This window comes from Rhinatrema bivittatum, chromosome 2 (assembly GCF_901001135.1).
Source record: "Rhinatrema bivittatum chromosome 2, aRhiBiv1.1, whole genome shotgun sequence".
NCBI classification, from domain to species: Eukaryota; Metazoa; Chordata; class Amphibia; order Gymnophiona; family Rhinatrematidae; genus Rhinatrema; species Rhinatrema bivittatum.
The window spans coordinates 343,518,218-343,544,441 of NC_042616.1; the positions used below are offsets into that span (position 1 = coordinate 343,518,218).

The 26,224-nt window shown below is 43.6% G+C and overlaps 1 protein-coding gene across 3 annotated transcripts in view; it reads right to left on the reverse strand.

The window, feature by feature from the left end:
- EPB41L4B (erythrocyte membrane protein band 4.1 like 4B) overlaps positions 1-26,224 on the reverse strand; it is a 709,272-nt gene that overhangs the window by 12,890 nt on the left and 670,158 nt on the right. For all 3 annotated transcript variants that reach the window (XM_029589854.1, XM_029589857.1, XM_029589855.1), the window contains exon 24: positions 20,892-21,052. In XM_029589854.1, the coding sequence (XP_029445714.1) occupies positions 20,892-21,052 (161 nt within the window). The remainder of the gene's footprint in view (positions 1-20,891; positions 21,053-26,224) is intronic.

Consider the following 26,224-nt stretch of genomic DNA (forward strand, 5'->3'; position numbering starts at 1 on the left):
TGTAGGCTGTTCTCACCGGTCTATCGGGAATATGTAGTCGAAATGGGATGTTGAGCTCCAGTGGGATGAGCTTGTGAATTGATTTGTGAATGATAGTAAGGATTTTGTAAGTGATTCTGAACTTGATTGGGAGCCAGTGTAGGTTTCTCAATATGGGGGTGATATGGTCTCTTTTGTTGGTTTTAGTTAGAATCCTGGCTGTGGCGTTTTGAAGCATTTGTAAGGGTTTTATTGTGTTAGCTGGGAGGCCGAGTAGAAGGGAATTGCAATAATCGATTTTTGAGAAAATGATTGTTTGTAGAACTGAACGATAGCCTTGGAAATGTAGAAGAGGTCTAAGCCTTTTTAGGACTTGTAATTTAAAGAAGCCTTCCTTAGTAGTGTTATTAATAAATCTCTTAAGGTTGAGTTGATTGTCCATGATGACGCCAAGGTTTCTGACTTGAGAGGAGAATGATGGCTGCTTTGTAGGGGGTGTGTTGGTTATTGCATGGCTACCGTCCTGGGTGATGAGGAGACTCCCAGAGAAGAGCAGACGGGGTGTGATTCGTTATTGTTGATTTTGACCTTGTAAAATCTATTATGTAGAAAAGACTTGAACCAGTTCAGAGCAGTGCCTTTGATACCGATGTCAGATAGCCTATCTATGAGAGTTAGGTGGTTGACTGTATCAAATGCGGCTGAAAGATCGAGGAGAATGAGTAGACCGGGTTGTTTTTTTTCAAGATTTAGAAGTATAGTGTCTGTTAAGGAGATTAGGAGAGATTCTGTGCTTCGGGCTTTTCGGAAGCCGAACTGAGAGGCGGATAGTATATTGTTGTCGTCCAAGTACTCTGAAAGTTGTTTTTAACTATTTTTTCTAATATTTTGGAAATGAAGGGGAGATTAGCGATCGGGCGATAGCTGGCAGGGTCATCTGGATACAGGTTCGGTTTTTTCAAAAGTGGTTTCAAAATTGCGAGTTTCAGTGGATCATGGACTAAGCCTTGCATTAGTGAGCAGTTAATGATATTGGCGATAGGTTTGGCGATGGTTTTTGAACTGGCGATGAGTAGGTTTGAGGGGATTGCATCTGAAGGGTAGGAGGCAGGTTTGAGTTTCTTTAGGATTGTTTCAATCTCTAGGGAGGAAGTCAGTTCGAAGGTTTCCAGACTCGTGTTCTGTTGAATAAGTGGTGAGTAGGATGATGGAGGAGGAGTGGCGTTGTTGGTGTTTAAAAGTCTGATTAGATCGTTGATTTTTTTCTTGAAGAAAGTGGCTAATTCTGAGGCAGTGCTGGCTGCTTGATAGTCTGGGATGGTTGTGGGAGGAGATTTGGTGAGAGATGAGACGATAGAGAATAGTGCTTTAGGGTCGAATATGAAGTGGTGAATTTTTTGTGAGAAAAAAATCTCTCTTTGTTTGAAGAATGGATATTCGGTATCTGTGCATGAGAGATTTGTAAGCCCCCAAGTTTGATGGGGAAGGATTTTTTCGCCATGCGTGTTCCAGACGTCTGAGCTCTTGTTTTAAGTTGTGGGGTGTACCAGGGTTTCTTGTTGATCGATTTAGGATGGTTACTTTTAGTAGTTAGAGGGCACATAAGGTCTGCTACGTTCTTAGTTATTTTGATCCAGGATGATGTAGCAGAGTTTGCATCCGAGAGGTCTAGCTGGTCTAGAGCAGAGGATAGTTGCAGGATAAGGGTTTCAGGTTTGCATAATTTCCTGAATTGGATCGTGGTTTTTTGTGATGGTAGGGGGATGGGTTGGATGTGCTTCAGAGTTGTGGAGACCAGCTTGTGGCCTGACCAGGGGACTGTGCAGCAAGTCATAGCTGAGACAGGGGTGAAGCTTTCATTTATGAAAATTAAATCCAGTGTGTGGCCTGCTTTGTGAGTCGGACCTTTAATGATTTGTTTGAATCCCATGTGTTTAAGGGTGGTGAGAAAGGATTCACAACTGGAGGTTTGGGGAGTTTTATCCACATGGAGGTTGAAATCTCCCATTATTATAGCGGGTGAGTCACTGTTGATATGTTTAGCCAAGAGTTCAATTAATGGTGAGGGGTTGGATTCCAGGCTTCCTGGTGGGGCATATATAAGGCCGATTTGGATAAGTTTAGATTTGAATATTGCTAGTTCAAGGGAAGTAGATGAGTTTGAGATTTTTAGAGAAAGCCCAAGTTGTTTTTTGGCGGCGAGAAGCAGACCGCCGCCTCTTTTTTTGAGTCTGGGAATGGAAAAAATGTCGTAGTCGTGTGAGGGGAGTTGGTTGATTAGTGCCGTGTCTTCAGGTTTCATCCATGTTTCCGTGACTGCAAAGATGTCCGGTTTTGAATCTGTTAGATAGTCGTAGAGGAGATGAGGTTTTTTTTTAGAGAGATTGCGCATTGATAAGTGTTAATGATAGTAGCATGAGGCCCAGTAGTTGGTTTAATGGTGATGTCATGATTGGAATAATTCTTTTTTCAATGAAATTTGGTGTGGTGTGGTTTTTTATGAAGTATCTCCTTTGGTTATAAATGATCGGTACAGCGAACGTGTGCATGGGTAATAATTGTCTGGATGAGAGCTGGTGAAGCTTGAAAAGATTGCTGTTGGGGTCTGAGTAAATTGTTGGAGGGGTTTGAGGAAAATACTGAGTGTGTCTGGATGATTGCTCAGGAAGCTTTAATACTAAAGCTGATGATGATTGCTCATCATCAGCTTTAGTATTAAACACTGTAAGAAGAAACAGGCTGATCTCTCTAAATTGCAATCTGAAGTAGCTCAATTGGAGCAAGCACATATTGCTGGCTCATCCCCCTAATATATTATTAGCCCTGCAAAAGGCACGCTATGAATACAATAAGTTACTAAGGCATCAAGCTGGGAAGGCCATTTTTGTGCAGAAAGCCCATTACTATGCAGAGAATAAGAAATGTGGGAACCTATTAGCTAACTATCTAAAAAGAAAAAAAAATGCATTCATGCTCAAGTCCCCCTCAGGGCGGTTATTGATGTCTGATAATGAAATGCTACAAGAATTTCACAATTTTTACTATGATCTATACAGTTCTGAAGTGTCTTCTTCGATGTCCAATATTAACCAGTTTCTTTCACAGCTGCTTCATCCCACAATAACTCCCGAACAGCTGTCCAAGCTGGAGTACCTGATTTCCATAACAGAAATTTTCAGTGCCATCTCTGCGTTGAAGTCTGAGAAGGCTCCAGAACCAGATGGCTTTCCTGCCGATTTCTACCAAGCCTTCCACTCTATTTTAATGCCTCATATGCATAGATTTTATACTTTCCTAGCTTATTTTCCAGACTCCGAACCTCTTTTCAATGAAGTATGTGTAGTGTTTCTTCCAAAGCAAGTAGAGATCCTCAAATGGTTTCCAATTACCGACCTATATCTTTTACTCTACACAGACTATAAAATTTTTACTAAAATATTAGCTACTCGATTAGCTGATGTCATGGGATCCCTTATTCATCCAGACCAATCCGGTTTTATTAAGCACCGTTTGATATCAAATAATGCACGCTTATTTTTGCATATACAAAATTATGTACAGTCTTTATAGTATCTGGTGATTGCGATGTCATTAGATGCCAAAAAGGCATTTGATAAGAGTAGAATGGGAGTTTTTATTTGCAACCCTACAATGGCTTGGTTTTGGACCTCATTTTGTTTCGTGGGTTCAATTGCTTTATCGAGCTCTGACTGCACGTAATTACTTAAATAACAGAATGTCCTCTCGTTTTACCCTCCACCGTGGCACCAGGCAAGGATGTTCGTTATCTCTTTTGCTATTCAACTTGACTTTGGAACACCTATTACTTTCTATTCGACAAACACCTGAAGTGCAAGACATCACATATGGAGCAGAGGTGTACAAATTGTCAGCTTATGCAGATAAGAACATAAGAACATAAGAAATTGCCATGCTGGGTCAGACCAAGGGTCCATCAAGCCCAGCATCCTGTTTCCAACAGAGGCCAAACCAGGCCACAAGAACCTGGCAATTACCCAAACACCTAGAAGATCCCATGCTACTGATGCACTGATGCAATTAATAGCAGTGGCTATTCCCTAAGTAAACTTGATTAATAGCAGTTAATGGACTTCTCTTCTAAGAACTTATCCAAACCTTTTTTGAACCCAGCTACACTAACTGCTCTAACCACATCCTCTGGCAACAAATTGCAGAGATTTATTGTGCGTTGAGTGAAAAAGAATTTTCTCTGATTAGTCTTAAATGTGCTACTTGCTAACTTCATGGAATGCCCCCTAGTCCTTCTATTATTCGAAAGTGTAAATAACCGAGTCACATCTACTCGTTCAAGACCTCTCATGATCTTAAAGACCTCTATTATATCCCCCCTCAGCCGTCTCTTCTCCAAGCTGAAAAGATGACGTTCTCCTTTATATAACTAATCCAAACACTTCTTTATCCTCTCTTTTTTCAATCATCTCTGCCTTTTCCTCTCTGGGTATCAAGTAAACTGGCATAAAACTGAAATAATGCCTTTGAATTTCTTGGGAGCACAGGAGGAACTAATAGCATATCCATTTCAAAGTCAATTACAAGGGCTTAAATATTTGGGTATATGTTTCTTTAAAGATATATCCCTTACTATTTCTCACTGCAAAACCTCCCTCCTACAAATGCTACGTGATGCTATAGTTCAATGGTCTCCATTGCATTTAACCTGCTGGGTTAGATTAGATTCCATTAAAACGGTATTAGTTCCGCGCTTGAATTTTGTACTATGATTCCCATATTTTTTTTTCAAAGACTTCTACAGACAAATAGAACGTCTGCTCTCTGTGCTTTTGTGGCACAAGACTCCTCATACAGTTCTAGTCAAATTGAAGGCGGAGAGGCACTCCGATAGAGTCAACTTTCCAGTCGTTTAAGATATCACCAAGCATACATTCTACAACAAGGATATTACTGGCTTGCCAGTTTATTCTCTTTGACCAACGTACGTAGATGGGTTTCCTTTGAGTGAGATACGGTATCCTTTTTTCCTTTAGAATGTATTGCTGGGATGAGTTCGCCTCGCGTTATGGGGGACAACCCCATTCTTTCTTCCACTCTCTCAGCTTTCCTTGAATATGATAGAATAATGTCTCCAGCCCCCTGTTGGCATTTTTCTAAATTAGCCTCTCTGTGGTTTCACCCTTATCTAAAGATTGGTGGTCATTGCCTTAATTGGAAAGTAAGGTACCAAATGCCACAACTTTGCCAATCTGCACTCTTACAAGGGGATTTCCTCAATACCTTCCTGGAAATAAAGGCAGCTTATTCATTGCCTCAATCTCAATTTTATGCCTGGCTACAGCTCAGAGGAGCCCTGTCTTCTAACCTTTGTTCTAATTTGCGCCTTTCTGATTATCCTGCCATATATAACCTATATTGTAAATATGGTCCACTGGGTTACTTAGCCTCCCGGATATACAAAACTCTTAGGAATGCACTGTACAAATCGCCAGTGGGACTGCAGAAATTATGGAGCACTGACACAGACGTTAGGCTTGCTGATATTAATTGGAAATCTTTTTGGGGTACTCCTATACATATCTCATTGTCATAAAGTATCACTCAGACTTCCTTTTTTGTGGCTCATAGAGCTGTTTGGACCCCATGTAAAATATTTAGAGCTAACCTGGTATCCTCCTCCGCCTGTTGGTCCTGTTCTGCCCCCAAGGCTTCATTGTCCCATATGCTATATTACTATCCTCTGATATTGGCCTTTTGGCACTGTCTGGAACATTATTTCATAAATTTTGCACATCAATGCTCCATTGACCTTCATGGTCCTGCCTTGCCCTTCCAGCTTGCCTTTCCACAGTGTAAGTTGTTTGATTTTTTGCTTGCTATCACTGTACATTTAATACTATCCCTTCTGGAAGCATAGTGAATTGCTTAATGAACATTTTTGGTGGAACTCTGCCTATACAGCAAATATGAAAAAACCAAAAGCTATCAAGTTTAACAGGTTGGCTTCATGGTCTCAGATATGGAAACCCCTGGATGATTACTTTGCAATCTTGAACTCTCCTGAATTTCTCCCTAATGATCTCCAAACCTATGGTAAAGTTGTTTTTTTTTTTAATATATATGACTAATGACTCTTTTGCCCGCTATGTCGATTACCGCATTTCACGGGCTTTGTGAATTATATTACTCTAACTTTAATTCATTTGAGATATTTTAATTTCATTTATGTTTAGAAGCTGGAACTGTAACATGATACTGTATATTTTGTATGCAGTCTTCTTCTCACTGTTTTGTTAATTTTCTGGAGTGTGTTTCCTCCTGTTTTGGAAATATATATATTTTTTTAGTTCAAAAAAATTAAGGGCAATGGCCGGTAAGCGCCATTTTGGAAAGTGGTTTCAACTAGGCCTATGCAACTCTGTGCATTTGTTCACATTAAATAGTATTGACCATTAAAAAAAAATCGTCAGATAATTTTTAAATCGTCAAAAATCGTTAGAGTCGAGATACAATAGAAATTCCCCCGAGTTATCGTGAAAATCGTAAATTGGGGGAGGGGGGAGGGCGGGAAAACCGGCACACCAAAACAACCCCTAAACCCACCCGACCCTTTAAAACAAATCCCCCACCCTCCCGAACCCCCCCAAAATGTTTTAAATTACCTGGTGGTCCAGTGGGGGGGGGGGGGGGGTCCCGCCGCGATCTCCCGCTCTCGGGCCATCGGCGCCATTCTGGCTGCCACTAATATAAATGGTGCTGATGGCCCGATAAAAAAAAAACCCACCCGACCCTTTAAAATTACCCCCTTAGCCTCCCCCACTCACCCGACCCCCCCCAAAAAACTTTTTACACATACCTGGTGGTCCAGGGGGGCCGCGGGCAGCGATCTCCCGTTCCCAGGCCATCAGCTGCACTAAAAAAAATGGCGCCGATGGCCCTTTGCCCTTACCATGTGACAGGGCAAAGGTAGCGCCGGCGCCGTTTTGAATATTGGCAATACGGCCCGAGTGCAGGAGATCGATCCCGGACCCCCGCTGGACCCCCAGGGACTTTTGGCCAGCTTGGGGGGCCTCCTGACCCCAAGACTTGCCAAAAGTCCAGCGGGGGTCCGGGAGCGACCTGCACTTGGGCCGTATTGCCAGTATTCAAAATGGCACCGGCGCTACCTTTGCCCTCACTATGTCATAGAGGCCGGTCGGCCTCTATGACTACCTTTGCCCTGTCACATGGTAAGGGCAAAGGGCCATCGGCGCCATTTTTTTTTAGTGCAGCTGATGGCCTGGGAACGGGAGATCGCTGCCCGCGGCCCCCCTGGACCACCAGGTATGTGTAAAAAGTTTTTTTTGGGGGGGGGGGGTCGGGAGAGTGGGGAAGGCTAAGGGGGTAATTTTAAAGGGTCGGGTGGGGGTTTTTTTTTATCGGCGCGGGCCTCACTAAAAAAAATTAGTGATGTGAATTGGAATCGGAACAGATCCCAATTCACATCTCTAACGATCAGATTCCCCCCCCCCCCTCCCAGCCGAACCCGATCGTTAAAACGATCGGGCACACGATTCACATCCCTATCATTTACCCCTCAGATCATCTAGCAGCCAAACTGACTTCCTCAAAGGTGTTTTGCTTCAGATATACTTCAAAAATTTTTTTACTTGTTTTTAACCTTTATGCCAAATTTCTTTTCAAATTCTCTCTTAGCTGGATTAATTACTTTTTTACATTTAACTTACAAGGACTTATGCTTTTCCCTATTTTCTGCATGTGGGTCTGCTTTCCAATTTTTTAAAAAGATACTCTTTTGGCTTAAGTTGCCCCCTTCACGACTGGCAGTTTAGTTATACTTCAACCTTTTTTTTTTTTTTTTTTTAGTTGTAATATTTTTATTGAGAAAGTTTCATAACAAAGCCATAAAACTTATCAGAACATGTCATGACAAGGAGAACAGCATACAATGTATCAGTAACATAGATACTATATATTAGGTATCGAGTACAACTGAACAGTAACCAACAGGTTAATTAGGACACATGTGAAGGAAAGACGGAAAAAACAAATAGAGGGAGAAAGAAGAAAGGAGGAATAGATAAAGCAGAACATCCAAGCTAGTGTCTCCAATGGTGACAGTGTAGAGGTGCCAGTGTTCCATGTAGGATTAGGTAGTGTAATTGTCAAGGGGTTTCCACATTAAGTTCCATTTAGCCAGTCGATTATGTTTGATGGCCATTGCTCTTTCGTACCTGCTAAATAAACAGACCGTATTCCACCACAAAGGTTCTGAAAGTAAGTCACTTCTCTTCCAGTTGGAGGTGATATTATGTAAAGCTACAAGGAGAAGGAAGTCAATTAATCACCGATGTGGCAGTGACAGGTCTAGTTGAGGATGGGCACCCTTTAATATTATCAAGGCATATGAAACTGGTATGTGAAGTGAAAGTAAGGATGATATTTTATTCCAAATTTGTAGCCAAAAGTCAAAAATCATCGGACAGGAGAAAAGCATGTGTTCTAACGTGGCCTTCTCCCTCCTGCAGGACCAGCATTTGTGAGAGGGGAGAAGTTTAGCTCTATGAAGTTTCCAGGGAGTCCAGAGGGCTCTGTGTAGAATGAAAAAAGAAGTCTGAGACAGGCTGGTGGATAGAGAGATACGTACCGAGGAAGACCAGACATGAGTCCAGACTTTATCAGAGGGTTTTATCTGGCGGTCAAAGGACCATACTTGTTGTAGGGTCGAGGTAGGAGAGGGTGTAGAGAAGCCTCTAATTAGCTTATAAATTTTAGAAGCGAGATGTCCTCGAGGGCCCACGGCCTCAAAAAAGGAAACAAGGTAGGTTGGTTGGTCAAGCTTCAAGTTCGGTAAGTCCAAGGCCTTAAGCGCATCACGAAGCTGCAGCCAGGCATAAAATTGAGTGGAAGAGAGTTGAAAACGGGATTGTAGGGAGGAAAAAGGGATTATGGCACCTTCCGAAACAATGGAGGAAAGAAACCAAATTCCTTTAGCTTGCCATATAGGCCAGCGGATGGGGTGGCCATCTATTCTAATCCTATTAGTATTCCATATAGGGAGTGAGTGGGAGTTCGACCAATTAGGTTTGTCCCGAGGGCATAAAGCATCAAACTCCTTCAACGCTTTATGTAAGGTAGTCAGTATCCTATTCCATGTATGATAAGAGGAGAGGAGCATACCCGGAAAGGTGAATGTAGGAAACGGATGAATAAGAGAATGTTCAATAGGGAGCCAGCTGGGTGTGTCAGTTGTGTGAGCTTCCGGACCAAATAGGTGGAAGCTTTGTTGAAGAATGAAAGCTAAATGATATGAGCGGAAATCAGGGAAATTTACACCTCCTTGAGCTTTCACAGCTTTCAACTTACGCAAGGCAATTCTAGGAGCTTTGTTGTTCCAGAGGAACTTAAGTAAAATACGGTCAGTGTGTCGGTAGAAGTCATTGGAGAAAAAAAATTGGGAGCATGGATAATATGAAGGTAATTTTTGGAGCAAGGACCATCTTGATGGTGTCCAGTCTACCCCACCAGGTGAGATGCAATGGAGACCATTAAGGATGATATCCTTAACCTGCTGCAATGTGGATTTTTCACAGGTATTGAGAGTGATTTGGGGATCTGAAAAAAATCGTATTCCTAAGTATTTTAAGCCGAGCTTGGCTTTTTGAATTGAAAAAGAAGAGAAATCTAGCGTTTGGGAGAAGTTATTTAAAGGTAAGAATTCAGTCTTGCTCCAATTTACTTTATAATCTGATAATGCAGAATATACATCAATGAGTGCAAACAGCTGAGTGAGAGAGCTTTCGGGATTGGTAATAAATAGCAAGACATCGTCTGCATATGCAGAAAGTTTATATTCCCCGGAGCCTATGGTTACTCCAGTTATTGCTTAGGACTGACGAATGGCGATAAGTAGTAGTTCCAAAGCCAGGTCGAATAGTAGGGGAGATATAGGACAGTCTTGTCGGGTTCCTCTGTATAAAGAAAAAGGTGGGGATATCTGACAGTTAACATATAGAGAAGCCGTGGGTGCGCCATATATTAGTCTAATCCAATTGGTAAATTTAAGACCAAATCCGAATCTGGACATGGTCTCAAAAAGAAAAGACCATTCTATTCGATCGAAGGCTTTTTCAGCATCTAATGAAACAGCAATGGCCGGCTCAGAGGTGGGAAAAAGAGATTCTTGGATATGGAGAAACATCCGAGTGTTATTAGCAAGCAGCCTGTTTTTAATAAATCCGGATTGGTCAGTGTGAATGAGAGAGCCTAAAGTTTTGGACAAGCGGGTGGCTAGAATTTTGGTGAAGATTTTATAGTCCACATTAAGGAGCGAAATGGGCCGGTAATTGGCAGGAAAGGTGGGGTCACGGCCTGGCTTTGGAATCACCACAATCCGAGCATCAGTGAAGTTAGAGGTAACTGAGTCTAGAGAAGACAAGGAAGTGAAGAAATCAAGCAGATGAGGAGATAGAATCTTCTTGAACGCATGATAAAAATCGGTGCTGAATCCATCGGGACCCGGGGCTTTATTCAAAGGAAGGGACATAATGGCAGCCGATATTTCTTCAGTAGTGAAGGGTAAGTCCAAAGTTTGGCGCTGTGCGTCAGTTAATTGGGGAAGTTAAAGATTTGCAAAGAAAGAGTGGATGTACTTCAGATTGGTATAAGTGAGTGTAAAAATCTCGAAAGGATTGAAGTATATCTTTATCCAGTGTGGTTGTATTACCAGTTGACGTGACAATCTTGACCACTCTTGAACGCTCAGATTTTTTTTTTGAGATAAGAAGCTAAGAGTCTGCCACATTTATTACTTTCCGCATAATATTGTGCCTTGGAGTGAAAAAGATGTAGTTGAACTTGTGAACTCAGTTGTTTGTTATATTCATATCTCGCTTTTTGAAGTTGAGCTAATGTGTGAGCTGTAGGAGATAGCAAGTGTGAGCGTTCCAGATCTTCTGAGCATCTCTGTAGGTGTTGAAGAGCTTGCCTTTGAAGATGTCGTCTGTGAGCAGAATAACTAATAATCTCTCCCCTGATGGTCGCTTTATACACTTCCCATAGGAGTTCCTGGGAGGAAGTTGTACCTGAGTTGTCGGCAAAATAATTAGAGGTTTTCTCACTTATAAACGCAAGAAATTCAGGCTCCGCTAGCAAGGATGCATTAAATCTCCATTGTCTATCCACATGAATAGGAGAGACAAGTTTAAGTTGAAAGAGCACTGCCACGTGATCAGATACCAAGATGGAACATATTCTAGATGCGCAGATATGAGGTAGCAGAGTGTTAGAAACCAAAAAAAAATCTATTCTAGAGTAAGACGTATGTGGTGCAGAATAAAAGGTAAAGTCTTTTTCCGTGGGATGTTGTATTCTCCAAGGATCTAGCAGTCCCAGTTGAGACATGAGGTGTTGCAGAGTTTGAGTCGCTTTCAAGAATGTGTAGCGTATCTCCGTCTTTCTGTCAAGAAGGGGGTCTAATGGCTGATTAAAATCTCCCCCAATGATATAATGAGAAGGATCGAGAGATAGCAGTCTTGCGAAGACATCCTGAAAGAAGGTAGGGTCATCTGCGTTTGGTGCATATAGATTAAGAATGGTGTAAGATCCATCTTGTAAGGTGAACTGAAGAAGGCTCCATCGACCGTCAATATCCATTGCTTGTGTAGAATGGAGATATCCAGGCGCTTGTGTATTAGTATAGCTGTGCCTCGCTTCTTTTTACAGGCTGGACTGAAGAAGACATGACCTACCCACTGCTGTTTTAGCTTAAGGGACTCGGTAGCTGTTAAGTGAGCCTCTTGTAGAAGAGCAATGTCTACATGAAGCGTTTGAAGATAGGTTAAACATTTTTTTCGTTTGATTGGATGCGTGAACCCATTGACATTAAGCGATACCATCGTGATGGAGTCTATGGTGGATGCCATCGAAAAGGTTGTAGAATGAAAAATTGAAAGCTGAGCAATACACTGTCGTGTGGAGGCCGTATCGATGAAAAAGACATGTAGTTCCTTGGATGTTCAATGAGAAGATTAAAAAGGGTTAGAAACATAGGAAAAAGACAAAATAATGTGTGTGCCCAAACACTAGCAGTCTTATTGCTAGAGAGAAATGAAAACGATCGAAGACAGCTGGCAAACACTAAAATCGAATGCTTGCCGCCCATATTTCAATAACAGGGCCTCAAGGGGGCCATAGACCGCCTGAGAGACTCACGGGAGATCAAAATAGTCGAGTAACATTCACGGGATAAAAAACAAGCAACTGAAGGTCTAAGTAATTTCAAGTAATCATTCCTTGAGGGCGATCAGATGATTGAAGAAACTCTTCTATGTCTGATGGGTTGTGAAAAAGTTTTGTGTGATTCTGATAAGTGATGAGCATCATAGCCGGATATAGGAGGCCAAACTTGGCGCAGAGTGTATGAAGGCGAGGTTGCAGCGCCAAAAAGGCTTTACGTTTAGCCGCAGTTGTTTTTGCTAGATCAGGAACAAATAGGATATTGGATCCTTGAAATTGAAGAGGCGACTGTGACTTAGCAGCCGCAAAAATCTGTAGGGCTTGCGGGTATCGCAAAAGTTTGAAAATGATGGGCCTGGGGAGGGCTGATGTCCGGAGCGGGCAGGAAGGCACTCGATGTGCCCTTTCTATTTCCAACGGATGGGAGAAGGTAAGCTGAAGGACATCAGGAATCAGGTGGGTGAGGAATGCAAAAATATCAGTACCTTCTGCTCCTTCGGGGATACCCAGGAGACGTATGTTGTTCCGTCGATTGCGATTAGAGAGATCGTCAAAGTCTCTACGCAATGTTTCTAGGTCTTTTTCTATGGCTGGAAGCGACGAAGTAGCCATTAATAGAGACTAAACTTGGGTTTCGGCGTCATCCAGGCGATGTGAAAGTTGGTCAAAGCGAGCGGATAAAGATTGCAAGTCCGATCGTATGGCGATGGTGTTATCCATATTGGCTTGTAACATGTCCTTAAGTGATTTTATTTCGGCAAGAACTAAATCTGCAGACGCCATAGGTTTGGCGGGCACGGCCTTATCGGGCGAAGGTGGATCTTGTTTAGATCTTTTAGTCCCCGACGCCGCCGCGAACGCAGCCTCAATTTTTCCTGATTTAGCCGTAGACATCTTAGAATGATGGCAAACAAGGCGATCACTGATAAAACTGCAAAAATCATTGGATTTCCTTTCAAAAACTGGTGAAATCTCCCGGAGCTAAGCAGTCAGGCAGCCATCTTGGTCACCACGCTAGAGCGCCCCCCATACTTCAACCTTTTTTAATGCATGGAATATATTTTGTCTGGGCCTCAAGGATGGTAATTTTAAACAATGTCCATGCCTCCTGCAAGTCTTTAACCTTGTGAATTGTTTAAAAAAAATTTTTCCTAACAAATTTCGTCATTTTATCAGTCCTCCTTTTTATATTTAAGTGCAACTGCAGTAGTTTTTCTTAGTAATTTGTCATCTAGTGATTATGTAAAATTTTATTACATTATGATCACTATTGTCAAGCAGCTCTACCACCTTTATCTCTTGCACTAGGTCCTGCATTCTACTGAGAACTAGATCTAATATAGTTCCCGCTCTCATCGGTTCCATGACCAACTACTACAAGAAGCAGTATCTAGGGATTTGACCTCCCTTGCATATCCTAATGGGCCATTTAATCAATTATTTACTCCTATTACTTGCAAGTTCTGATGTGATATTTACTCAGTCATTTATTCCCAATTCTGTGGGAGCATTGAGAGGAAAAGTTCATCTTGCTGGTGACAGAAGAGGATCGGGTAAGTATTGTTTTGGGAAACAGTTTTGGGGAGAGTTGAAATAAGGAGAAATTACTACTTACCTGATAATTTTCTTTTCTTTAATAAGGATAGGTGGATCCAGAACCAGTGGGTTATGTACCTCTACCAGCAGATGGAGACAGAGCAAAGCTGATGTCATGGTATATATACCCCTGCACAGACATCAGCCTGCCAGTATTCTCTGCAAAAGCCAACTGTGGACAAACTAACAAAAACTTGATTATTAACAGACAACTACTCAAGCACTCAGCTAACAGGAAACACTGAGATCAGACAATAATTGTAAAAACACTAGTCTATGGACTGGATTAATGCTTACCAGTAGTCCCTGGAACACACAGCCATGCAGCAAAATAGCACAAACATCTGGCAGCAGAGGGCTGGAAGGTGGATTCACCTATCCTTATTAGAGAAAAAGAAATTATCAGCTAAGTAGTAATTTCTCCTCTCTTAGTATTCAGATAGGTGAATCCATAACTAGTGGGATGTACCAGAGCTACTACTGAACAGGGCAGGAAGCTGCCTGCGGTCCGATCAAATTCACATGTGCGAAGGCTACGTCCTTCTGGGCCTGCACATCCAGATGGTAATACCTGGAAAAGGTATGTAAGGAGGACCACGTCGCAGCTCATCAAATCTCGACATGAGACAGCAATCTTCATTGAGAGACTCAGGGGGCCCCACAACCAAGCCTATGGTGCCCCTTCTGGGCTGCCAGGGACGAAAGGACTGAGACCTACCCAAAAGCTGAGTCTTCTGGGAAGCTGCTCCTCTGTAGGGTCGAAAGCGTCTGAAACCCCTGGCACGAACTCTCATGCTGAAGGAGCATGGAATGTGCGTCTTATCTTCTGGTAACTGAGGAACCTGGGCCTCACCCCACTTATTGGCCATTTTTTCCAGCTCACTCCCAAGCAAGAATGATTCCTTAAAGGGCAATTTTGTAAGATTAGACTTTGAAATTATATCAGCTGACCAATTCCTGAGCCATAGTTGATGCCTGGCTGCTATTACCGAAGCCACCTCTCTGGCCATAGTGCGGACCTGGTCGCGGCCTCATCCACTAAAAAGGCAGCTACCAGTTTCATCACTGCACTGGAATTCATGCCAGATTCATCAACTTCCTGAGAGAGTGGTAAACAAGAGCAAGCAACCAGGGAGCAAAAAGAAGCTATCTGAAATTCATTGCCATCGCTTTAAAAGTTTGCTTAAGGATGGCTTCAATTTTTCTATCTTGTGCATGCTTCAATGCTGCCTCCCCTTCAATGGGGTTAGTCGTCCGCTTAGTGACAGCACACACAAGCTCATCCACTTTCAGAAAATACAATTTCTATCTCGCAGCTGGATCCAGGGGTACAGCCCTTCCAAGGTTTTTCCCCCCTTTAAAATTAGCTTCTAGGTGCCCCATTCAGGATCAATCAATTCTTGAATAGCCTCCATAATAGGGAAGAAACATGAAGTTTTATGAAAAGAAATCAAAAAGGGATCTTTCTTTGGCTTAGACATGGAATCAGCCCCAGTATCCACATCATCTTCAATGTTTGGGAAATCAAAGCCAGTAACTCATCTCAAATGAAAAAAAACTCAACATATTTCTATACGGCTACAGTCCTGGAGGAAATTCCCCATAATTCAGGGAATAAGGATCGGCTTTCATCATCAGTGTCCCTATCGGTGTGACCCACAACAGGTCTAGACATACTCAGATGCTTACCCACAGCACCAGGCGGGCGGGAATATGCAGCCCATGATCCTAAATTGTTAAGATTGATCCTAAATTGTTAAGATTGCAGCCCCTTAAAAAATTCCACCAAAGAAAAGGCAGAGTTGTCCATGCTCAAAGCAGGAGGTGCTGGTCCTACACCAACTGAACCACCTTCCCCTGCTGAAGAACCAGTTAGGGGAGCCCCAATTCAAGGCAAAACCTCTGATAAATCATTTTCCATTCCCGCATCATACTGGTAAGGACTGGGCTTAGCAAAATCAGATGGAGACAAGTCTCCTTGAGCCTTCAAACAGTACTGACTCAAGTTAGAGTGAATGCCAGGCTGAGATACCCGAATATGGCAAGCAGCACAAAGAGTAAGTCACTTACGCTTCTTTGCTATGGGTGCCATAGTCATTTAACAGCACGCTCTAAACAGGCGTTTGAGAAGCATATGCCCAACTATGCTCTCAATAGGCACCTGTCACAACAATAGGTGCTCAAAAATTAGGTGGCCAAAAATTAGGCACCTAATGTACTATTCAAATAGGTGCCCAACTTGAGTGCCCATCTAGGCGCCCTGAAGCGCACCACTGTGTGTCCAACTAGGCGCCCTTGTGCACAAAACTGAGTGCCAAGCTAGGCACACAACTAGAAGCACAGCCAGGCACACAAATGCGAATTGATATACCAGTAGAGTGCAGCCTTGCATGCAGAGAAAAAGCACATGAATGTCAACGTGGCTTACCACATGGTGAAAATTCTAAGCCTGAGCCTAGCCCAGAAGGCTGCTCAACCCGCCAAGCTGCCAGAGTCCCTCAAGCTCCCCTGGAGGCAGGAATGGACGTCAGATCGGCACGACAAGCATGCGGAGGGAAGAGGAATCCCTAAAATCAACTCTCACTCTTTTTATTTCAAATTTTTTAAAAAAATACTCTTTATCTGAGCTCAGCTGGTCCTGGCTGAGTACAGAGTCAGTCTCCCGCTGCAGGGGGACAGGGCATATACCTTCACTGCCATGCTCAGCTTCCTGTACCCACTTGCCTTTCAGCTGGCTTTTTTGTTTCCCCACAGCAAAGTCCATGCCAGCAAAAAACAGCTACCAGGCCAAGTACCCCTCCTGAAGGAAGAATTTGAAGAAATCACCTCAGGAAACTCAACTGAAGGAGGGACCATAACTTGTCACCACAGGAGAGCGGGGCAATAAACCTTTCTTCTTTTCTCCTATTAAAAACTTTTAATGCAATCCCCAGTAGGGAGATGCATGTCCTCCAACTTCTGGAGACAGAGAATAAAGGTGGGCTGATGTCTGTGCAGGGGTATATATACACCGTGATATCAGCTTTGCTCTGTCTCTATCTAGTGGTAGATGGTGCATAACCCACAGATTCTGGACCCACCTATCAGAATGCTAAGAAATGGGGTATATTCTTTGGTGTGTGTGTGCCTGATATAAACAGAAAGCCTAATGTGGGTAATAGTTTTGAGTTTGTGGGTACCTAAGTAATAAGATTGAAAAAGGTCAATTACTTGCCTTGAAAAGGTATTAGAGTAGTGTGATTGATTTGAGTAGGTGCCAACAATTGTTAAACAGAAAGAATAAAAGAGGGTCACTCAGGCTAACTGAAGTATAAATCAGAAAAAGGGAATTGTGTAGTACTAATTTGCCTTTGAAGCACAAGAAATATTGCAGAGGAGGAGCTCAGTAACTCTCAATCCTATGGGAGCATTTGGAGAAGAAGGTCATCTTGCTGATGGCTGAAAAGGATTGGTAAGTATTGCTTTGGGAAATTTTAGGACAAACAGTTTGGGGGAATAGCTGAAATAGGTGTGTGTGTGTAAACAGCAAGCCTAAAGTAGGTAAGTCTAGTGTCTGTCTTTCCCTCCCTCCAAACTCAGATCCCATCTACTCCTAGTTAATCCTTTATTTTTAAGCAAAAGATACTTTCATATTAAAAATAAACCAGGCTATCTAAAACACAGGATTGCCCCAGTACTTTTCCAGAGTTTATTTATCCCCTTGCAGGACTCTAATTTAACACATTCTTACTTCCTTAGCAACCTAAACTTAACTAAGAACTCAACAAAATTAAGATGAAGGCAGCAGGCTAGCAGCGAGAGTGGGGCCTTCCAATCTTTTGCAGCGAATGTCACATATATAATGTTCTTTTACCCACTGTTGATAGGTTGTATTGTGTGCACTGTGGCTCTTAGAGAACAAGTCCAATCTCTGGAGGCTAGAGTGATAGACCTGGAGGAGCTGAGGCAGTCAGGGAGAGATATAGAGGATATTTTCTGGGACATAGTAGCCAAGTCCCAACACCAGTCTCGTAGCCCTAGTGCTGCTTTGGAGGAGGAAGGTCACCTGGTCAGAAAGCATCATCCTGGCATAGCAGTAAAAGATTCTGTAGCAAGGACCTGCTCTCTCCAGTTGATGCATGGTCCTCTCGCACTGAGGATAAGTCTCCCAGGGCTACTGCCTAGGAAGGAAGGGTTAAGTCAGTCGTCATTTTTGGTAATTTGATTATTAGTAATGTACATAGCTGGGTGACTGGTGGATGTGAGGATCATCTGCCTGGTGTGAAGGTGGCAGACCTCATGCGTGAACTAGATAGGATTTTAGACAGTGCAGAGGAGGAGTCGACTGTCATGGTATATGTGGGCACCGATGACATTGGAAGAACCCCGTAAGTTAAGAGTGTCCAAATTACCACTGTCAACTGAAAAGCAGGCCGTTACTACAAACAAAACATACACTTTGAAATGTCTGTTTGCCAATGCCAGAAGTCTAAGAAGTAAGATGGGAGAGTTAGAGTGTAAAGCAGTGAATGAAGAGGTTCACATAATTGGCATCTCAGAGATCTGGTGGAAGGAGAATAACCAATGGGACAGTGCTATAGCACAGTACAAATTATATTGCAATGATAAGGTGGATCAACCTGCTGGGCGGGGTGGCATAGAGTCCAACAGGATTTCTTTGCTTCGGTGTTTACTGAAGAGGATGTTGGAGAGATATCCGTTCTGGAGAAGGTTTTCATGGGTGATGATTTAGATGAACTGAACCAAATCACGGTGACCCTGAAAGATGTAGTAGGCCTGATTGACAAACTGAAGAGTAGTAAATCACCTGGACCAGATGGTATACACCCCAGGGTTCTGAAAAAACTAAAAAATGAAATTTCATTTGTATTTCAATTAATTTGTAACCTATTATTAAAATCATCTGAAGTACCTGAAGAGTGGAAGAAGGCCCATGTAAACCCTATATTTAAAAAGGGATCCAGGGGTGATCCGGGAAACTAAAGACCAGTGAGCCTGTAAACCAGATTGACAAACTGAAAAATAGGAAATTGCTGGACCAGATGGTATACATTCCAGGATTCTGAAAGAATTCAAAAATGAAATTTCAGATCTATTAGTAGTAATGTGTAACCTATCATTAAAATAATCCATTGTACCTGAAGACTGGAGAGTGACCAATGTAACCCAGATATATAAAAAGGGCTCCAGAGGTGATCCCTGATTCAGTGCCAGGAAAAATCATGGAAATTATTCTAAAGAACAAACAGCTGGTTAGGTTTTGTTGTGTCTTTGAACCCTTGGGCTGAGGAAGGATTGGCTCTTCCTGCAGGGAGGAACCTGCATGTTCCCACCTTCATCAGGCAGATCCAGGCCTGCCATCAGGAACTTCACCTATACCAGCCTTCGTTCCTCTTGGGCTGAGCCTTTGGGTGCCGGGGCCGGCAGGTCTTACTTAGGTGGGTCTCTGCTGATGGCCAGCATGGTCAATCAGAGGTGTCCGGGGTCTAGACAACGGGCAGAGACAGGCAGGGGACAGGCATATTGGAGGTCCAAACACTGGTCAGAGGCAGATAGTGATCAAACTTATTGGAAGTCCAAGCCGAGATCAAACTAGGTATCTGTTTGAGGGAAGACAGGGTGGACAGATAGGCAGGGCAGACAGGCAAGGTTCAGAATAAGAACATGGAAGATGACAAACTGAACCAGAACTGAAGATAGACTGGACAAGGCTGGAAAGAAGACAAGCTGGACTGGAACTGAAGACAAGATGCTAGGAAACAACATGCACTACGAAAAGTAGCTGGACCTGTTGCTGAGACAGTGAAGGAGAGCCAGCATGGGTCTTTTATACGCTTCAGCATGTGACATCATTAGGTGTTTGCCAGGACTTTCTCGCCAAGAGTCCTTTAAATGGTGTGATGGGTGCATGCATACCTAAGGAGGAGCGCTGTTGGATGAAGTCAGCAGCATCCTGCCATGTGAGGTGCTAAGCCGCATCGGGGCCTGCGAGGGACGGCCTGGCCAGGGAGGTGAGTGCGGAGGTCCGAGGGAACATCCCGCAGATCGCCTTACGTAACAAGCTTCAAAATTAAACAGCTACGAATAGCCAGTTAACTTTATTCACGAATATACAGTAGGACATTTTGCCCACTGAATATACCTCTTAATTTATCTCTCTCATGTTAGCTGAAAAAGTTATCTGTTTTCCAGTTCTTTGAATATCAACTTTACTGAATCTAATCTGTCTGCAGTACTCTAATCCTTGTTACTGTATCTTTGTGACAACAAAAGGTAATAGCCTACCTTTTTTCTTCTAACTAAATGTTTCTATAACTTTTTTTTCACTCTCATTAAGAGCTTTTTTCTTCTCTCCCTCTGAAATCCAAGAGAAAAGGGAATCTAGAAAATGATGAGCCCAGCTTTTCTTTCAGTTTAAAATGATGAAGAAGTTACGTTGAGTAGGCTAGTTTAATAATGACCACTACGATTAGTCCTGCTTGTTCCTTTGCCGTGATTAGTCCAGCTCCTTCCTTGTCCCTTTCCATCCTGACTCTGCTCTGTCAAGCTTCAAGAAAAATAAACCTAACATTGAAAATGTGTATTTTGGAATTCCCCACCATTTGTTTTGTTCGAAACAAAACTAAATGAAAATGGACTTTTGTTACATTTTACCCATTTGTTTGAAGCAAACGCTCATCCCTATTGGGAACTACAAATGAAAAAGAAAACAAGTGAATTAAAAAAAAGACCTACATTATCAAAACTCCTAGTGCCAATGTGCTACTGCACTAATTTACAGTAAGAAATATTTGTGAAGAATTTCATTTTCTGAAATCTTTGGAAATGGACTGAAGATGGACCCATACTGTGGTAATAGAGGTTGGGAGGAGGAGTAAAAATTCCTTCTATCAAGAAAGAGCACTGAATATCAAGAGCTCAGTCAAAAGAACTTGTTCATTGGGTGCTACTGTTCGGGAAGGCTGAAAAAATGAGTGAATGTGTACTGGTTTCTCATTGGGAACAGAAATTTAAGAGACAACTAAAGACCTTAGAAATATTAACATAAATACATTTATATAAATATTAAAAGAATTGCACAGTACCTGTCTGCCAAATAAATAGGTTTGTGTGTTGTAAGGTTGATCTGCGTTGTTGGAAGTGTCTCCATCAAAGGTCTTCCTGTCATCGTATGAGCTACAGGAGATAACCTCTTGGGGGATGGCAGCACAGCATAACATTGTAGTTTGTTCTCTATTAATTCTGCCTAAAACAGAACCATAAAGTGCTGGTCAATCTCTGAAAGTCATATTGAAACAAGAAGTATGAGAGAATAAGGCAGAGGGATAGCCGTGAACACAACATGAGTCTACCAGTACTGGTACAAAACATTGTGGGATTGCATAGGGAAGGATGACAAATAGAAAGAGAAATGAAAGATGGAAAAGAAGAGATGGGAGAGAATTAGTAATAAATAATGGAAAATTAGGAAGATGATTGGAGTCTGTAGCTTGGGATAACGTTTAAAGATTTATGACAAAATATGCAGAACACAAGTTTTCAAGACCTCAAAGGTAGCTTTTATAGTTTAGAAAATGTTACAGGGCGGGAATTCCCACAACATAGTCATTAGAAGCTGTAGACATTAGATTGGACTCAAAATGCTTGCTCTAATTGATGCTAATCTAATCTCCACTTGACACCTCCTGATGAAATCTATTCTAGGAATTGCTGCCATATAATGCAGCATCAATCTATATATATTTATCCTGGGCTTCTGTAATACACACACACACACACATATATATACACACATACATACATATATCTCTCACAAAATATATATAGCAGATTGTGTCAGACCTATTTGCTGGTCTCCAACATGATATGCATAACGAAGATAAGATTTAATGTGTCAGTATCTGCTGTATTTATTTATTTATTTATTTAAAATCTTTTCTATACCATTGTTAAGTTATTTACCATCACGATGGTTTACAAGAAGGCACATATAGTAACCTTTAGCTGGATAAATCATTACCCTAGAGCAGATCTAAAATTTAAAAAATGTGGCATGAGCGCTCGATTTCCAGCCCTCTACTCAATGTAAGACAAGAAGTGCTCTGTTGGGCTGATCCCTCTCCCTCCAACCCCGCCAGGTTTTTTTTTTTTTTTTTTTTAATAAAAACTATGATGAGTCTGTTCTTCCCTTTCCCCCATGCCTAGTTAGACAAACTCTACTCAATATTCCCTCCTCTTCCTTTATTCCCCCATCACCCTTCTCCAACCCAACGCTCCCACCCACCCAGTATGTTAGGTACACTACAATCTCAGCTATTTCCAACATTACTGTTGACAGAGCTCTATCAAATTACTTATCAATTTTCTGGCTTTTTGAATATTGGCTTTAATATATACACTAGAGTACTTTGTACCATGTTTCCCTCATAAAATCTGCATAATATAAATAAAGATTATATTTAAATCTCCTCTGAAATATATTCATTTATGTCTCATTGTCATTTTGTATTAACAAAGGACCCCTATTTACTAAACATTTTTCCCATAGACACATAATGGGAGAAAACCTTTAATAAATAGGCCTTCATGTTATATAATAAACTATTCATTGTGGGGTAGATTTTAAAAGAAGCGCGATCAGCCTACTTTTGCTTGCGCATCAGACTCAAGCAAAAGTACGCTGGATTTTAGTAGATACGCGCGGAGCCGCGCGTATCCACTAAAATCCTGGATCGGCGCGCGCAAGGCTATCGATTTTGTATAGCCTGCGCGCGCCGAGCCGCGCTGCCTCCCCCCGTTCCCTCCAAGGCCGCTCCGAAATCGGAGCGGCCTCGGAGGGAACTTTCCTTTGCCCTCCCCTCACCTTACCCTCCCTTCCCCTACCTAACCCACCCACCCGGCCCTGTCTACACCCCCCCCTTACCGTTGTCGGGGGATTTACGCCTCCCGAAGGGAGACGTAAATCCCCGCGCGCCAGCGGGCCTGCTGCGCGCCGGGCCGCGACCTGGGGGCGGGTACGGAGGGCGCGGCCACGCCCCCGGGCCGTAGCCACGCCCCATACCCGCCCCCAAAACGCGGCCGACACGCCCCCGAAACACCGCGTCGACCGGGCCCGCCCCCGACACGGCCCCGACACGCCCCCCTCCGAAAACCCCGGGACGTACGCGAGTCCCGGGGCTCTGCGCGCGCCGGGAGGCCTATGTAAAATAGGCTTCCCGGCGCGCAGGGCCCTGCTCGCCTAAATCCGCCCGGTTTTGGGCGGATTTAGGCGAGCAGGGCTCTGAAAATCTACCCCTATGCAATAATGCCGAGCTGCCAACATCTGAACCAAGAGCTGAAATGAATTCCTGGCAAAATACAAGTGCATTTGTTTAATCATAATAATCTTAACATAATATTGGCGTAGGTACATGTACACAATTGTACATGTCACTTTGTATCATAAGTTTCTTTTGCAATTGTCCAAAGAGAGAAGAATGTGAAATCTTAAAAATCAGATAGGTTTTAATACCTCTAATCAAGCCTTGATTTATCAGTAAGCTAGAGTGGCAAAAATCTGAACGCAGCAGACTGGCTGAAGAATTCCTGCCTTCCTGATGTATATAAGAACATGTTTGCCATACTGGATCAGGCCTTTTCCATTGGAAATAATTTAGTAGAACTAGGGGTCACGATTTGAAACTCCAGGGAGGAAGACTTAGAACCAATGTCAGGAAATATTTCTTCACTGAGAGGGTGGTGGATGCCTGGAATGCCCTTCCGGAGGAAGTGGTGAGGACAAACTGTAAAGGATTTCAAAGGGGCATGGGATAAACACTGTGGATCCCTAAAAGGCTAGAGGATGGGAATAAATAAAAAAGCTAAACCGGCACGGAGTGGCAGTTACTACCCTTAAGAGAAACATGGGGGTAATCTGCATGGAGCGGCAGTTATTACATTGGGGAGCTTGCTGGGCAGATTAGATGGAGCATTTTGGTCTTTTTCTGCTGTCATTACTATGTTACTATGTAGAGCAAAGGTCCATCCAGCCAAATATCCTGTTTCCAGCAATGGCCAATCCAAGTCACAGGCATCTGTGTTATTCTTGTCTATTCCTGTCCTCTTCCTCCCCCAGTTTCAACAACCTTGTTATATTGTAACTTTTTTACTTTCTCTGCACTGGTTAAAAAAAAAGTTATTGCACCCCCCTGTTAATTGTAAACCGGCATGATATGATTGCATCATGAATGCCGGTATAGAAAAGCTTTAAATAAATAAATAAATAATCTGGTAAGATCCCAAGAGGTAGATAGATTCCATGCTGCTTATTCCAGGGATAAGAAGTGGATTTCTGAATCTCCACCTTAATAATAGTTTATGGACTTTTCGTACAGGAACTTGTCCAAACCTTTTTTTAAATGTGACTTCACTAACAGCTTTCACTGATAGCTTTGAAGCTCACTCAGAAGAGAACAACTCCTTGCTTCCTTATCAGCTGCAGGGAACAGGAGGGAAGAAGGTGGGGGGCTGAGTAGGAGATCACTGGGGTGTAAGGAGAGTGGCTGGGAGATGAGAGAGGATTGGCTGGGTACATGTATGTGTGTGTGAGAAGGAAAGGCTTGGTGCATGTGTATACACCTACACACACACACTCCTATACACATACATACACACACACTTCAGATTAGGTAGGAGGTTAGAGAGGGGATGCAAGGAAAAACAGACCAGACCAACGCCCTTCTTATTCCCTGCCCCCCCAGCAGAATTCAAATCCTCCCTTCTATGATCTCAGATTCTAACTCCCAGATTCCTGAAACTCCCTTCCTTCCTCTTTTTTCTCCAAGATTCTGGAATTCTCCCAATCCCCAATCCAAGATCTTCCATCCTCTGAACCCCCCTCCCAGATTCCCCAATACTCCACATCCCCAGTCCTCTCTCTCTCCTCTCCCATCCCCAGTCCTTAATTCTTCAATCCCCAGTTCTTTCTCTCTTCCCCATCCCTTGTCCTCTCACACTATCCTCCTCCTCTTCCTATCCCAGATCTCCTCCCTGGGCTAATACTTCAGATCTCTTTTTCTCATACAATACAATCAAAATAAATTCTACAGACACAGGCAAGGTTGGAAAAATTATCTAACTAGATAAACGACGCTTGACCGACGTGCCGCAAATGCGCAGTAGAGAGCAGCTCTACTGCGCATGTGCAGGCGAGCACGTCGGTCTTAGGCCGCGGTGGGCGGCGGCGGCAGCGGCCAGTAGCAAGGGAGGGAGGCGAGAGAGAGAGGGAGGGACGGACTGAGAGGGAGGGAGGGAGTGGGAGGGACGGAGAGAGTGGGAGGGAGTGACTGAGTGGGAGGGAGGGACTGAGTGGGAGGGAGGGACTGAGTGGGTGGGAGGGAGGGAGGGAGGGACTGAGTGGGAGGGAGGGATTGAGTGAGGGGGAGGGACTGGGAGGGAGGGACTGAGGGACTGAGTGGGAGGGAGGGATTGAGTGAGAGGGAGGGACTGAGTGACGGGGAGGGAGTGAGGGGGAGGGACTGAGTGAGAGGGAGGGAGGAGTGGGTGAGTGTGTGGGAGAGAGGTAGGGGGGGGGGGAAGAGTGAGGGGAGAGTGAGAATGAGGGAGAGGTGAGAGTCAGGGATGTGAGTAAGTGGAAGGGGGAGAGGGAGAATGAGGGAGAGGTGAGAGACAGGGCCGCAGCGGCGGCGGCGAAGACGGGCGGCAGCAGTGAGGGAGGAGAGAGAGAGAGGGAGGGACTGACAGAGAGAGGGAGGGACTGAGTGAGAGGGGAGGAGAGAGAGGGAGTGGGACTGAGTGAGAGGGAGGGAGTGGGGCTGTGAGAGGGGGGAGGGAGGGAGTGGGACTGAGTGAGGGGGGAGGGAGTGGGACTGAGGGAGGGAGTGGGACTGAGAGAGAGGGAGGGAGGGAGTGGGACTGAGGGAGAGGAGGGAGGGAGTGGGACTGAGTGAGAGTGAGTGGGACTGAGTGTGAGTGAGAGGGAGGGAGAGAGGGGGAGGGACTGAGTGAGAGGAGAGGGAGGGTGGGGAGGAGTGGGTGAGTGTGAGGGAGGGAGGTAGGGGGTGGTGAAGAGTGAGGGGAGAGAGAATGAGGGGGAGGTGAGAGACAGAGGGATGTAGCCCGTTTTAACGGGCTTAACGGCTTGTTATAACATAAAAGATGGAAATATTTGCCAGTCTGCTTCAGAATTTTCTATTTCTTGCTGCAGGAAACTATGGAGTTGTGCCTTAGATCTTCTACCCTTTTTTGTTCAGCCTTCTTCGGGGAGGGGGAGGGATGGTGTGGCAACAGTGCAAACAATGCCTAGGGGTGGCAAAAACTTAAATCTGTCACTGCCTGTAGTGTGCATTAACCCCTTCCCCAATCAGTCATATCATGTTCAAAAGCAGTATTTGGCCCCTTAAGGTAGGAGGAGAAAAGA